Source organism: Oreochromis aureus, linkage group 1 (assembly GCF_013358895.1).
Source record: "Oreochromis aureus strain Israel breed Guangdong linkage group 1, ZZ_aureus, whole genome shotgun sequence".
Classification (NCBI taxonomy): domain Eukaryota; kingdom Metazoa; phylum Chordata; class Actinopteri; order Cichliformes; family Cichlidae; genus Oreochromis; species Oreochromis aureus.
Genome location: NC_052942.1, coordinates 34,663,001 through 34,679,134, shown reverse-complemented (window position 1 = coordinate 34,679,134; position 16,134 = coordinate 34,663,001). Strand labels below are relative to the sequence as shown.

Below are 16,134 nucleotides of genomic sequence, written 5' to 3'. Positions count from 1 at the left end.
AGGAAAGACCCCCACTGAGAGAAGTGACAGCTGAACTAGAACCAGTCAATCAGCACCTTTTAACATCCTGTGTAAACATGACTTGATGGCTGAGATCCTTTAAATAAAAAAAATAAACAAATAAATTAATGTTTGGGTCTGATATAATTTCAGACTTGATTGTTAAATAGACTGAGCGTGTCTCACTGGGATGCTTTATTTATACATGACCCAAATTTTGCCCCGTCCCACATGTGAATTGATGCTTCACAGTGCGATCTATGATGCTGTCCAGATGTCTGGAGTGAAGAACAACCAAAACTTTTCAAACATTTATTTCCAGTGTGGCATTTTGCAGACAAACTGAGTCTTTTATCTACCCTCAGAGTTACAAAAAGTAACAAATTAGGACTTCAAAACGTTTTTTCTATGTACTTACATCCGCCTAACATTCAAAAATGGGGACGACAAGCTAACCTTATAACATATTAAAAGTTAACGTGCCAACACATACAAAAACCAAGAGAATGAATCAAATCCTTTTTATTCTTAAAAAGCCTTTTTTTTTATCAAAAATTTACAATTAAAAAAAATCTCCATTATATTTAAAATATACATATTTCAAAAATACATTTGCTTTCAGCAAAGTTAAAGATTTGAACAATTTCTACATTTAAAAAGTGAAAACTGTGTTTCAGTTATCAAACTGTCCCTGAGATTTCACTGGTGAACCAGTCAAACACTAGTTTCTTATTCAGAGCCACCCAGTCCATGTTGGCCTTGGTTCTCTCAAGCGCCTGCTCAAAAGATGAGGCAGCTGAGCCAAGTTGGCTTATGTTGTCTTCTTTAAACTGCAGCAGCTATAGAGGAAAAATGTGAAAATAACTGACATTTAAAACTGATACTAATTTGCTGTAATTGTAGCAATGTTAGCAACTATTTAATTTCATCTCAAAATATGGAGGTGAAAAGAAAATGTACCTGCTTATACTCAAACTCAGAGGAGAAACGTTTGGTCACTCCATTAATAAGTCTTCCAAATGACATTGATCCGCCACCATAGCTGAAGAAAAGGAAAACATTTTATCAGTATGCAAACAACTATGTATGACAACAGCTCTTTCGCTCTGCACTTTCATCCAAACATGCCTCCAGAATCAAGGAAATATCCATTTTTAATTTGTGTTGCCTAATATTGTCCGTATCACATGAAATGTCATATGCATTTGCACTACTAGAAACTAGTGCAACTACAATTAAAGCATTTTCACATGGTCCTTTGTCAGGCAAGTCCTGGAAAAGTTTAGGGATGCAATGCACGTAGGAAACTGGCTATGCTATGTAAAGCAGGGATAGCTCAGTAGGCAAAGTGGTCGCCCCATTAATGGAAGGTCGGGGGGTCAAATCTACTGAAAGGCTACCCTGAGGTACCCCTGAGCAAGGTACCGTCCCTACACACTGCTCTCCGGGCGCTGGATTGGTGGCTGCCCACTGCTTCACTGAGTGAATGGGTTAAACGCAGAGAGTAATTTCCCTACAGGGAATTAATAAAGTATACATTATTATTATTAAATAAAGCGAAAACTCACTCATTGAAAATGTGAGCCCAGTTGGCTCTAATAAAGTCCCAAGCCAGGGGCTGTCCAATTGGATTACCAGCAATGTAATTGATGGTAAAGGTGGCATCCTGCTTACGGATCATCGTTGGGTCCAGACAGTATTCCAGATACCTAAAAGATAATTTACATAATAATAGGGATTAATAAGATATTCTGACTCTGATTCTGATAAAACACAATTACAGTGAGGCTGAAAGACAAAATGCATCATCAAAGGTGTTGTAAAAGTCACTCGGAGCAGTCTGTAAAATGTAAAATTACCTAAGAAGTACCAAATGAAAGGGCAGAGCGTTACCCAGCTACTATTGCAACTGACCTGTTCAGCAGCCAGGGCTGTTTGGTGCAGGACAGAGCATACAAAAGTTTTTCAGCCTCCGAGGCTATGGTAGCACTCTTATACATTTTCCAGGCAAAGTCCCACTCCACCGCTCCTCCCTGTGCAATTGCACTGCAGTACACCGTGGTCCTCAAGTTGGGGCTAATCCTGGATGGTTTGAACAAGACAGGAAAAAAGGTGATGACAATCACTGCCCAAAACAGAATGTCAGATCAGAGCAAAAATGTTTGGGAAAAGTATATCTAATAAAAGTTAAATTATGGTGGTAAATACCTATAGTGAAGTTTTGGCAAACATATGAAGTAAGAATATAAGGTTATACAAGAAGCAAAGGGAATGAATATAAGTAATAATTGTTGTTTAACGTACTTGTTATTATCAGGGTTGTCCATCCACTCTTTAAACCACGCAGTTGTCAGTTCCTTACAACCATCCACTCCTGTGCTGCAGCCCCAGGAGAGTGCATTCACCTGATTGTACCTGGATGTAAGCGAGTCAGGAGAATGCAAACATTAATGACACTATCCATTAAGACGAGGCATAGCCAAAGACACATGGCTCAAATTGCATTTCACATTTATGAATGCTAGAAGTGTGTAGCATGCAAAGTGTTTAAGTCTGGCTGCATTCAGGGCTCTGCGAGTACCCAAAAGTACTAGTGTACTCATAATGGAGTGTGTAGTGCTGCAGATTTCACACTTTGAGTGTGAGCATAGCAAGGATGTTAGCCTTGCTATGCGGCAAAAGAGAATTCAGGGACCACCAACCAGTGTTCAGATACCAGGAGGAGTAGGAGTTGTCAAGATCATGCTAATCAGCTAGCTTTCAGCAGCAGAGACAATGTGAGTTTGTAGCCACACTAGCAGACATACTCTGCAGATAAGCAGACAAGCTCTTACTTCAGTCTCCTTTTCCACTCACTATAAGTTTATACACCTCTGTGCATTTAATCATTAGTTATTATTGATCTCTTGCTCTCTTCCACAGCATGTCTTTTGTCCTGTCTTCCTCCCCTCACCCGAACTGGTAGCGGCAGATGGCCTGAGCCTAGTTCTACTGCAGGTTTCTTCCTGTTAAAAGGGAGTTTTTCCTTCCCACTGTTGCCAAAGCATTTGATCATGGGTGGGGGCGAGGGGTCAAACGACTGCTGGGCTTTTTTCTGTTGTATTATTGTTGGGTCTACCTTACAATATAAAGTGCCTTTAGGGGACCGTTATTGTTGTGTTTTGGCGCTATAATTGATTTGAATTTAATTGAATTTAAGCTAAATGCTATCTGGCAGTGCCAATATGCAGAATGTGTTTAACACATTCACATCACATTGTTTATTATATTGTCATGCTAATATGTGCTAATTAACGATATAAGTTCAGTATAGCTGATTTGATTTCCTATTGGGTAACCAAGTAAAATTCTGAGCTGATAGCACTAAAAAGATCATTGCAGCACTAATATAAGCTGATGGCAATCATCACACACACACACACACACACACACACACACACACACACACACACACACACACACAAAGCCAGCTTGATGATAAGATAATAAGATTAGGTTAGCTCATAGAAATGCAGTGGTGGGAGAGAAAGGGAAGAATTATGTGCAGACTTGATCAAAAATTGTTCTGAACACTTTCAAGAGATATGTGAAGTACTGATTGGGAGGATTCTGTGTCTTACATGACATTAATGGCACATTATTTGGAAACTGTAGGTTTTTGCAACTGGGATAAGTTTTTCTAGCCTACAATGTAATTGTCATTCATGGCATTTATAACATGTTCAAAAGAGTGAAAAAGACAGGGAGCAGGTTAACATCCTTACTGGTCGGTGTGCTTTTCAGGGATCTTTGTCCAGTTGGCAGTGAGTTCTTCGAAGTGTTTAAATAGAGGGGTGACCTTTTTATTTATGTAACCCTGAGGAATGAAGATGAAACAGTTTGTTTACTGTTCAGAAAAAATGATCTACATTTGATTTCCACTGAGTCTTCTACTTCTATGATTAACTTAAACGGTTAATCTCAAATCATCATTGTTCCAAAAACTTGTTTGGATTAATTTATTGATGATGTACTGATGATAAGATAAGATAAGATAAGATAAGATAAGATAAGATAAGATAAGATAACCTTTATTAGTCCCACATGTGGGAAATTTGTTTTGTCACAGCAGGAAGTGGACAGTGCAAAAGTTATGAAGCAAAAATTAGAATAAAATAAAATAAGAATAAATACAGTACACAACTGTACAGAATAGAATAAAATAAAATACTATATACAGTAGAATAAAATAGAATAGAATATACAATAAGATAAAAATAGAATACAAATGCTATATACAACTGAGTAAAAAATACAACGATGCCAGGAAGATTATTATTGATGAGCCTTAAAGGTTTCCTACAAACCTGCATGGGTCCGTACACTTCACTTCGGTCAAACATGAGGACAAAGTAGTCCAAGTTGCGAGTGGCAGTCTGCCAGGGCATGTACTCCAATTCCGTGTTGAGGAACCTCGTAGTGCTCAGAGCCAGAGTTGTGCTGACTATCTTCGCCCTAAAAATAACCAATACAGCTGTTCAGCTGTTTACTTCAGTATTTAGCAGTACTGCTAAAAATAAAATAAAAAAGCATGGCCTCACCTTGCCAGGTTAAATGCATCGTCAATAATCTGAGCACGGTTGATCACTGGAATATCCTAAAAGGCGCATTAAAAAATTAGTCTGGAGGCAATCGTAGCTATTAAGAGATAACGCAGAGGTATTCTAGGTGTTATACCTGATGTTGGGTGCTCAGCTTGGTGAGGATACGGTCCCAGTTTTCAGAATCATAATTTACTCTATAAAAGCCCTTCATGTCTATGTTGGCTATCAACCAATCACCATCACCAGTCATCATGTCTGCGTTTGTTGCTGTTTGGGTGAAGATTAAAAATGAGTTAATCATTTTAATTTATCTTTGCCAAACTACAGTGACCCGAAACACAGTAAATCTTACCTTCTTTAGTAAGAAGCCAGTACTGATCTTTAGCTGCACCAGTCTTAATCCAGGTAATAGGGACAAACCACTCATAACTGGAGCCGCATCACCCAGACACACATGTAAGTAAATGAGGTGAGAGAAGAGAGCGGGTGATTTTAACATGACATGATCAGAGCATGTTCAAAAATATGCTCATGAAACATGAAAAAAAGAATCATACTTGAACTCTGAAGGTACATCCACCACAGAATCTGGGTTCAACAGGAAGTGCTTCTGAGAGATTTTTCCAGTCTTGGTGTCGATGGTGACCACTGGGAATCCCATCTGTAGGATCCACCGGTTCATGATCACTTCCACAGAGTGGGGCAGCTGTATGCCAGCATTATCCACTGCCTGATAACAAGAACAACTGAATTAATATAATAGTATAACAATCTGTGTGTCAACTCCTTTTCACATTTCAGTATGATCAATAACGAAGAATATTTTTGATGTTTTTTTCAAGTCACTAGTTCAGCATTTTTTAAGTACCTTTAAACTGGGTGGAAAGCTATAATATAGTAGAAACATTAATGTTATTTATACAGAAATACATAACTACTGTTTGTGTATGGAGGCCAATTGTACAACATTTGTATTTGTGTATTCTCCTAGAGAAGCTTTGCATGTTTCACAGTTGAAAATAATCATAATTTATCTTATAGCGGGGCTTGGTGAAACGCATTCATGTTCTGAAACACGATCTGACACAAGTTGTTTTCGCTCCTCTCTCTCTTTTGGACCCATTATACTCACAATGCACAAGCCCCATTTTGGAGTTGTTTTGGCTGTGCACCTCTCAATTTTTGGAATCTGACTGTTTCTCCTGCTCTACCATTGCTGATGTGGAGGTTTAAAACCTCCACATCAGCTCCACATGAAACCTGTTATTCAGGCGAATACTGCAGCACTACAGCCAGTTTGTCCGATTTTTGCCTTTCCCTCAAAACACTCCAAAAAGATTTGTGTCTCGTCCTCTTTTCAAAGAAGGGACCTTTTCATTAGGCAGACGTATAAACCACTACAGAGATGTGGCACCCTCACTGTTTATGCACAACACGACTGATATGGTGGCTTGACCCTGCCTTTGAACTCACTCTGTTCTGATTGGTTACCCCGCACAAACAAAAGGTTTGAATAACACATTGGTGGGGTGTCTGTACTCAGAGAGTGTGCCTGAAATAACCTCATTAACATTCAGAAGCAAGAGAAGAAAAAACTGACTGAAGTGGAGCGTTTAAAGCAACCTGAAGCCAGATCTTTCAGCTTAGTTGGATTACTTGTTCATACATGGACCTCTTTTTTTAAAACTTGGCCATCTTTAAAATCAACATCCTCCTGTTTTAACAGCAATGTAAAAGAAAAAGAAGTATGCATGTTTGATGCTGGAATAAAAAACCCTGCAAGAACCCACAAACTCTAGACAGAAGGTTTCTGGCTGGGTTAGAACCGAGGACCCACTTGTGATGAGGCAGTGCTAACACTGAGCCATGCTGCCTATAGTCCCACTCATTATAATGCCCATAGTTCTTGGCTCCATCACACAATTTGCTTCAGAGGATAATTGATCCAGTCATATCAGGACATATGAGGAAACATCTTACTGTTGTTATTCTTTTAATTGTCTTAACATTAATTAATAATAAAATAAATATAATAAGACATTTTCCTTTTTAAATGATATTTTCATATTTAAATAATAATAAGTGAATAAATAAATAAAATAAACCAACAAATGAATGAATACATTTTAAAAAATACACATTTTTTCAGTGTTACAAACTTACCGTTTGCAGGTTCTTCCACAGGTCTTGGTAGACTGTGTTTTTATATTTGAACTCTTCTAAATATGTCTGTAGACAAATTATGAATGACTTAGATTGATGCATGTCAATAAAATGCTGATATGAGCATATTAACATTTATTCTGATTTGTGGACAGAACCTTATAAGTTGAATTAACAGTACTCACATTGAGTCCATTTGAAAAGACCTCCTCAGTGATGAAGCTGGAGAGCATCCTGAGAACTGCAGCTCCCTGTGAAGAAACATATCAGCTGTTAAAAGAACTACCAAAAAGTCCACTTATGCTCATTTTTAAACTCTTGGGAAAAAATCTGCCATTATACCCTTGACTGGAGTACTTTTTTGTACATTAAGGATTCAAGTTGTGATCCTCTAGTGATAGCTTTGTAGCTATTGATTATACGTCGATGCACATGGAAGTAGATTTGTATATGTAACTAACAGTCTAATCAAATCTCCCATTTGTACCTCATTCTGTGCTAAAAAGATTAAAATTTAGGAGTAAAATTCATATTTCACTGAACTCTGTTCAAATCTTTTATCTGTTCTGTAAAAATCTAGAAGAAATGGTGAAATATGTCTTCGTTTGTTTATCTAGTTTTTAGGTTTTTGCGTTCTCTCATTTCTGTTATCATGCCTCCTCTGTGTTCTGTGTAGCCTGTCTCATGCCCGTGTTTTTTTCCCTTTCTGTCTGTGTGGATTCTGTATTTCCTATCTGATTTTGCCAGTGCTTTGGTTTATCGACCTTGTGTTTAGTTAAGTTTCTCTCACGCTTTGTGTCACTTCCTCCTGTGTCATTCCCTTGTATTTAATCTTTCCATTTAGTTATTTCCCTTCCTGTTACGTTTGACTAATTCCTGTGCTTCGTTCTTTTGTGCCTGTCAAGTTTGTGTGTCTCTACCTCAGTGGTTATGCTTCCTGTTTTATTTTGGCGGCCGGTCGCTCCCGTGTGTTATGTTTGCTTTTCCTTCCTCTGTCAGGTTATTCCTGAGTTGGCCCTGCTGTGTTCTCAACTGTTTCCACTTCCCTTATCACCCTGCTGTGTATGTATTGTCTCAGTCTCCCTTTGTCCCTCATCAGAATATCAACTTACTTCTTCTTGCGACTCGTTTAGAGTTCTGTAATTTGATGTTTCCAGTTTCTTCTATATTTCATGTTTTGCCTTTGATATCCCCAATACTGGCCAAATAAACAGTTCACTTTTTATTAAAGTATCCTACTTCTGAGTTTCTGCATTTGGTGCTCTCAGTCTATAGTTTCCTGTAGTTTTTGAGTTTTATCTTCCTGCCGTTGTGTTCCCCATCTGTTTCCTCTTCCTTCATTACCCTTAAAATAAATTGTCTCAGTCTCCTATAGTCCTTTGTCAAGTTGACCCCATGTAGCTATGTGCTCCTAGTCATGTTATCTCTTGTTTTTGTAATTAATTTCTTGGATTGTGGACTTTGTTCTTGTCTTTGGGTCAGCAAATTATTCAACCACTCACACAGGCTTAAATATGACTATAATAGTCATCTTCAGGTCCAGTAATTGAACCCATATTTCTGAAAGTGAAGTTCCTAATGAGGCTGTCCTAACAACACACTGGGTCAGTAACTTGATTAGTGGAGTTTGAAGAATACAACACACTGGGTTACTGTAATTTAGTTTTGTTGTACATGAAACTGCACCTTGCTGTATGTGATGGAGTCAAACAGTGCATTTATGTCCTCTGGTCTCATGACGTCTGCCTCTTTGGATGAGAGGGGATGGGAAGAGGCCAAAGCATCCACAGCCATCACACCAATGATCTCATTCAAAACTATTAAATCGCTCTGGAAAAGACATGGAGAAATATTTGCACTGTGTTCCAACCAGACCCATTATTAAATATTAAATTGACCTCTGCGTAAAACAACAACAACAACAAAAAACGCACCATATTCCAATCTGGCTCGGCGTAGTTGGCTCCAAGATAAGAGACGTAGGTGGCAAATCCCTCATTAAGCCACAAGTCATTCCACCACTTCGTGGTCACTAAGTTTCCAAACCACTGTGAGGACAAAGCTTCATGTCACTGTATTGGTTTGTAAACATATTTGAGTCTTAACATATTTACAGTTAAAGTTTGTTAGGTACCATATGAGCCAGCTCATGGGAGATGACTGTTGCCACCCACTCTTTATCTCCATTAGATGACACTGCAGGATTGTATAAGAGCGCAGTCTCTCTGTAGGTGATCAGACCCCAGTTCTCCATGGCTCCAGCACTGAAGTCAGGCAGAGCGATCTGGTCTAAAATTTATCAAAGAGGTCATTTTTGGATTATATATGGTCCTTTTTCTTTTATTTATTTTTAGGTATTTGTTTGTTCTCACCTGACTTCTTGAGAGGGTAGGGAATTTTGTAGTATTTCTCAAAGAAAGACAGTATGGGTCCAGTCTTCTCCAGGGCATATGCACCCTGGCCCTCCTCTATGGCCTTCTTGCGAGCCCAGATCCTGATCTGAAAAAGGGAAAACAGTTTTATTAACCAGAGAGAAGGAAATGGATGTGGACCTGAGAGCTGAAATGAGCACTGAGTCCAGCAGAGGGCAGCAAAGAATCACTGTGACCAACAGAGAGGGAGAACAGCCGCTCTCGTGATTGAAAAAAAATCCATTACATTAAAGGCCAGGTTTAGATGAAAATAACTGAGTATGCTGAGATTATTTTCAGTTTAATACATTTCTTCCACAAACTAATGTGGCAATTATTCTCTCTGAAAATAGCACCTATTATCTCTGATAGTTTACTTCAACATCCAAGATTTATCCATGTCAGCCTATGCACCAGAATCCAGAGCAGAACTGAGCACTGCATATATTTTAAAATCTTTTATATGAGGCCTCTACTGCTCTAATTTTAATTCAAACTGTCATGAGCACAGAGATAGTAGTTTATTTATTTATTCATTTTAATCTATTTAAAAGGAGCCAAAAATATTAAATAATATGTTGCCATTTGTTTCTGTGATTCTAACTGAAAGCTTTAGTAAATACTCACCAAAACATTAGCACCAAGATCTGACTGAAGGAATCCAAAGTCACACACAACAAAAGCCAGGAGGTAGGTTGACATAATCTCTGTGGGTCCAAAACTTGTCTGGATTAAATTCAAACCATCTGGGGTGGTGATGTTTATAGGTTCTGTTTTGGGGTCAAAGACAGCTCCATATTAATGATAAATGAGGAAAACAGAGGAAAATAGACATTTCTGGTTGAAGCTGTAATGATAAGAGTGTGGTATTGATAGATTTGACACTAAACAATTAAACATACAGTAGTGAAATAGTTTAAATAAAGTGAAATTAAGAGTGTAGTTTTAAAAATGTCACTTAAGTGAGTTTGCCTTAAAAATTAGATATCCTGTAGTTGGTATCTACCAAAATGTAACTGAGATTAATTTAAAGTTGTCACACTGGGACAGTTCATACATACAATGTTGTTCTGAACACTAAACAAGAAAAGAACTTGCCATAGTTCATGGAGTTAGACAGAGCTACAGTCCCGTGGGGGTGAATGAGAGTCATGTGGAAAACAGCTTTCATAGCTGGTTCATCGAAGCAGGGGAAGGCTTTCCTCGCGTCCGTCGGCTGCATTTGAGTCGTGGCCAAAATTCTGATAATAGAAGAAGAGAAAACTTAATAATTACATCCACATAACCGAGTCAGGTGGTCCACAAAGTGGTTGAATTCTTTTTGACAAATTTGATTTCCTTTAAATGGAACATTTAAAACAAACTTGACCGTGACTTTTATTAAATCCTTATCAAGATGAGTGTTTTGTATTTTAAATCCTACACATATCAGCTTTAATTACAGAGGTCCAAAAGTAAAACTTGGTTTTGTATTGAATTCTTATTTGACTTCATTTCATAATATTAGTGGTTTTGTTAAAAATACATTAGTTGATGTCCATGTATCAGAATAGCCTGGCTGTGAAGGTGCTTGCATTTAGGCTGCAAGTGATCATATACAATACATACGTTTTTGTTTTTTCACTTTCATAAATATGTTTAAAATGACCATGAAGTGATCGTGATTAGACAATAAAATCTTTACATTTTTAAAATTAATAAAAAATGAAAACATACAGTGGTTTGATTTAAAGTAAAGTTATTCTGAATGTATGATTCATCTATTTACTTTTAAACTAGTGCACGTCTTATATTTCATTAATGATGGGAAAACAGTTAAAATTAAGGAGTGGCTATTAGGTAATACTCAGATGCAACATTCTTAAATTTGGGAATGAGGCAACTTGTTAGACTTTACAAATGAATTTGTGAGCTTTTAGCTGTTTCCCATGTTTACAGTCTTACTTTAACATTCTGTCATTTAAATATTAGAAAGAGCAGAGGACTTGGAACACTTTGCTCATTTGAATCATGTCATGAACTTAAGCTGAATAAAAAAGAACTTCATACTTTCGCACGCCGTCTTCATCATATTCACTCCTGTAGAATCCTCCCAGGTCATCAGCCAGCTCTCCGACAAACTCGGTGAAGAGCTCGTAAGTGCTGCCAGCCTGCAGAGGGCTGCTGAGCTGGATCACCAGATACTGAGTAGGAACCTCCAGCCAACTCTTTTTCAGCTGGGGTGCAGAGGCTCCATCCACAGCTTTCAGCTGTGCATGGTATCCATCAAACATTGTGAAGTTCAGCTTGTTGGAGTGGATGAGAATGAGGTCAGTCTCCTTCACGCATGTGAACAGCACCGTGGAGTATCCGCTGAAGATGTAGAGGCCATCAGTGTTGGGAGTCAGCCGGGGCCACAGGGTCACATTGTATGAGATAGGAGATAATGAATCTGGAAGTCTGTAGCGCTGCCAGGGCTCTTTTGGGGTGGAGGGTGTGGTGGTCTGGGTGCCAGGTCCAGCAGTCGTTGCAGTCGTCGGAGTCTCTTGATTCTTTGATTTCTCCTGAGCATAAACAACTGAGAGGGCTATGATGGTGGCCACAGCACTGATGGCTACAACCACGCAGACCACTGCCACCACTTTGCTGATGAAGAAGCCTTTACCCATGTCTTCACCAGAGAAGAAGAAGAAAAAGACAGAAATTAGGGAGTGATCGTAATTTATATCCTACCTTGCTGGATTCAAAGTTAATGATTCATTTCCTGGGCGGAGAAAATGTCCTAAAGTCCAAAATATTGAGTTGTAAAAGGTTCCAGCGATAAGAGTAAACTCTACTAATCTTTACACTTTTTATCTGCATAAAAGCTCTGAACAAAGGCCCTCTTTAGAAACTGGCCTGTTTCGTCTCTGTGTGTTGTAAACTATGTGGTGGGAGATCTGCGGCAGAGCCTCCTATGTGTCTGTCTGCATATGTGTCTCTGCATAATTTTCAAACGTCAAGTCAAAAAGCCAAAATTACATAATGAAATAGGCTAAGTATGGGTTTACACAAGGCCATAAACTTTTATTTTTTCCCAACATGCTGTGAAAAATCTAAATTTACTCCAGCTAAGTGACTGGAGATGTAAAAAAAAGAGAGAAATTGTAGGGTTAGAAATGAAAACACATGCCTTTTAGATTAGGTCAACAGTATTTTGTTGAATTTCTGGATTTAGGTCAACAAGGAGAAGGAGAAAAGCAAAAATGAGTGTCACTTAAACAGAAAGCAGAGGTATACTGTTGGCAACTTCATTTCAGCGTAAGTGAGTCATGTATCTTTAAACGTTTGCTGTAATAATGAGATGTGGTTTATGAGTCAGTCAGTGCTGAGAAGCAGCTCATCACCAGTGTAGTTACTACATCACCCACGCCACACCCAGGATGCATTCATTCAGGTTGTTTTGCCACAAGCACAGGGTGGTGCATTGCAAAGCAAAATAGTACTGTGATCACATTACATTTCTCTGTAATACATTAGCTATTATGATATCATATTACATCTACAATAATCTTAGTAGTCACATCTGAGCTACTTCAGATCCATGTGACATAATGTGGCATAATGTGACATAATGTGTCACATGGATCTGTTTGTACGGGCCTAAAAATGCAGGAGTCAGAATAAAGGCTTACAGAATCGGTGTTGGGGTAACTGGTCCCCATCTGAAAATATTCACCATTTATTGAGACACAACTTTATTTTTATTCCATGTTATTTGGCAGCTGTAGATCGTGCATATGCCACACAGTTCTTTTCATAACTGCTGCATACAATTATACAGCATTTGTGTTTATTTCACAACGGTTTTGTAATGTTTTCCCGTATGTCCTCACAAAGGCAAAACTCTGGATTCAAGGCTTGAATAGCGCTGCATGAGAAGTCCAGCTGCATGTTTATTTAACTTGAGTGATTTTCAATTTTTTCTTATTCATAATCACCAAATCCCATAAGTTTCACAACCAGAAAGTTGTTTCTGGAAAGTGAGAGTGTAATCATTTTTCTTCTTTGTCACTGTTCCCATATGTTCAACATATTATCCATTGTAACTGTGAATCAAGGGAGCTTAACATATTTATTGCAATTCATTGTTGGTTTTGGCCTTTTAGTGATATTTGTCAGCTGGAAAATGTTGTGGTTTTATCTGCAAAGGATGGCAACGTGCTGTCACCATCCACTGAGGCAGATCAAATTCACACAGGGTAGGGTAGATTCATAATCATATTGTGGACATAATATACATTTATATTATACAGCCCCCTCTGCACTGAGCAACCCAAGCAAAATAATCCTTTTTTCTTTAAAAAAAAAAAAAATCAGATTCACTATTTTTAATCTAAAACACATAACAGGACCAAAACCTTACAAGTATACAGGATTATATTTAGCAGCTACCCATACATTTAAAACAATTCATGAGTTTTTACATGTTTTTTCAGGCTATTTTCCCTAAATTAGTGTTTTTCTCACACTAGTAGTCAAAGATCTCCAGTTTACATGCATGAACCTAAAGTTCCATCTTGTCTAAAATATGAAAGCTGTACATATCATTTAGAGCTGGATTTATATGAAATATGTTTCACTCACAAAAATATTTTCTGATTTATGTAGGAATAAAAAAATGCTTTGACTCCAATATAACAGTAAACTGAAATGAGTTTTGTGCTTGTCTCTATCCTTTGCTTAAATTATTTTTCTGGAAAAGTATGCAAATCATTGCAGTTAATGAGATAACTGTCCAATGTTTCTATGATGCAAAATAAATTGTTTAAATGCATATTTTATCTTTTATATTTCTCCCCACCAAGTAGCAGACATACTTGGACATTGTTTTCTAGCCTCAGGCAGTGATAGCCTTTAAAAAGAGGCCCTTTAACATCTAAAGTTTATTAAAAGTTGTCTTTTGGGATTTTACAAAGACTTCAATTCAGTCCAGTTCAACTGATTATCAGTCCTCCTTGCCTTGTTTACTCAGAGGGCAATTTTTTGTTGACTAGATGTGTGAAAAAAAAAAGTCCAGATAGTACAAACCCATCAAGACTAAAATGGGGTTAAATTTGGTTCAAAAACGTTCTGCTGGTCATCTAATGTGAAGTGTCCTTAAACCTTTAAACCTTTAGACATGTTCTTCGAAGGTTTTTCATCTTTCACGTTTAGATATTTGGCAACATTCTCTTGATCATCTTATGAATGAGTTTTGCTGTGTGGGTGGTCTTAAGTGTGAGATCTAAAGTGATAACCCAAACACTACTCTCCACCCTCTCTTCTGAAGAAAAGCGAAAAAGATCTTCTTTCTCTATCCTTTTTGTTCTATTTTAAAGTAGTTTTCGCAAAAAAACAAAAACATTTTTTGATGCATATCACTTCGGATAGTCTTCCTTTTTTCATACTTCACAGTTGAAATGGTTAAACAAAGCGCGCGCACACACACACATAAAAATGATTAAAAATACATTGCAACTCTAAACCTTCAGCTAGAAACACAAACAGTAGAACATTTTTCTTACCTTGAATTTACTTAGCATCAAGTCCCTGGTTTCAGTTTCCTTTTCACCTGTGGATCCAACTATCTTGTTGTCTGCCAAACTTTGAGCAAACCGGCTGCCTAACCAGAATAAATATGTCCTGCTACTTTGATGATAAAGGGAAATGCTTACTGAATCAGCTGGGACTTTCTCAGATTTGAGCTGACAATGACTGCGTACAAATAACATGGGAAGCTATTACACAAGCATTGATGTCATAAAGCTAGAACTGCAGATACTTCTGGACTTGTTGTGTCTTGTCTTGATGATAAGGATAATGTTAGTTTTACTGGCATTTCTCCAGCACACCTGTGTTCCAGGTATTCCATGATAGAGGAATACCTATATAAATCGTATTAATATAACTATAATGTTATACTAATACGATTTTTCATCTGTATTTCCATCTTTATTGTGTAGATTTCAATGTGCACTACATTACAGATGCAGGAATACACCGCGTTGGGGGTGGCCGAGATGATCATATGACGACCATGACTTTGAGAAGAAGATGATAATGATTATTATCATTATAATTATTGTCATTGTTGTTGTCATTATTTGCATGCATTGTTTGATCCGCTCTTGTCCTAATTTGTCCTGTTCTTTTGTTTGTTTAGTAATTAAAAGTAAGCTAAGATAAGTAAGAAATTAAATTAATTAAATTAAATTGAATATCAGCAGCTTCGCCGTCATTGCAAACAATCAATAGAGTGTAAAAGGAAGGTGAATAATATTTTTATTAACCTTAGTGTTAATGTTAAACATATTTTTAAAAACTTTCATCAGCTCATCTTTTCACCTTGAAGTGTAACATCTGTTTCAAACGAGTAGAAACAAGAATGACTTATTAGATTTATTTATCCCGTATATGTTTTTACAGATGATGAGGCTTCCAGTAAGACTGTAATTACACAGAAAAAGGAACAAAAGCATTTCAGGCAGCCGGCAGATGATTCCTTTTAAAAATATATCGGAAAAGACTCTGATCACAGACTCTGTTTTCCATCTGATTACATTCCTGCAGCTAAAACTACAAGCTTGTATAGTCAGGATTAGACCTGCAGTGAGATGGTCCTGACAGGGAAAGTTCATCCAAGTGAAATCAACCCTTCTTATGATCTATTATGTTGCTAATGTGATATTTTATGGGAAAGTTTTTAACCTGTCACTGCTCATTGGGGAAAAATGACTCATTCATCTATGTTAACTCTTTAGGGTTTGCAGATCTTTTATTTTGATTTGGCAGGTGATTAAAAATTTAATAATTAAGTTTAAAAAAGCCAAATTGTGTAAAACAACATGTACTATTATTCTAAATGTAAACCCATCCACTATAACTAAAAACTTAAAAGCTGCAGAAAATGTCAGTAAACAATGATGGGAAGAAAAGATGAATCTATAGTTACTGCCTGTTTGCAATAAACACACCAA

The 16,134-nt window shown here is 37.4% G+C and overlaps 1 protein-coding gene across 1 annotated transcript; it reads right to left on the bottom strand.

The window, feature by feature from the left end:
- Positions 1–506: 506 nt before the first annotated feature.
- Positions 507–14,841, bottom strand: LOC116325626 (aminopeptidase Ey-like). The gene is made up of 21 exons (XM_031746582.2): positions 14,683–14,841; positions 11,207–11,807; positions 10,256–10,398; positions 9,785–9,927; positions 9,119–9,245; positions 8,881–9,035; positions 8,681–8,794; positions 8,433–8,576; positions 6,932–6,997; positions 6,747–6,812; positions 5,141–5,313; positions 4,936–5,012; positions 4,717–4,850; positions 4,581–4,636; positions 4,347–4,494; positions 3,765–3,856; positions 2,305–2,415; positions 1,915–2,082; positions 1,569–1,709; positions 961–1,042; positions 507–839 (listed from the first exon to the last, which is right to left on the bottom strand). Exons 2-21 carry the CDS (start codon positions 11,803–11,805, stop codon positions 681–683), a joined length of 2,898 nt encoding a protein of 965 aa, XP_031602442.1. The 5' UTR covers positions 11,806–11,807; positions 14,683–14,841; the 3' UTR covers positions 507–680.
- Between the last annotated feature and the right edge of the window lie 1,293 nt (positions 14,842–16,134).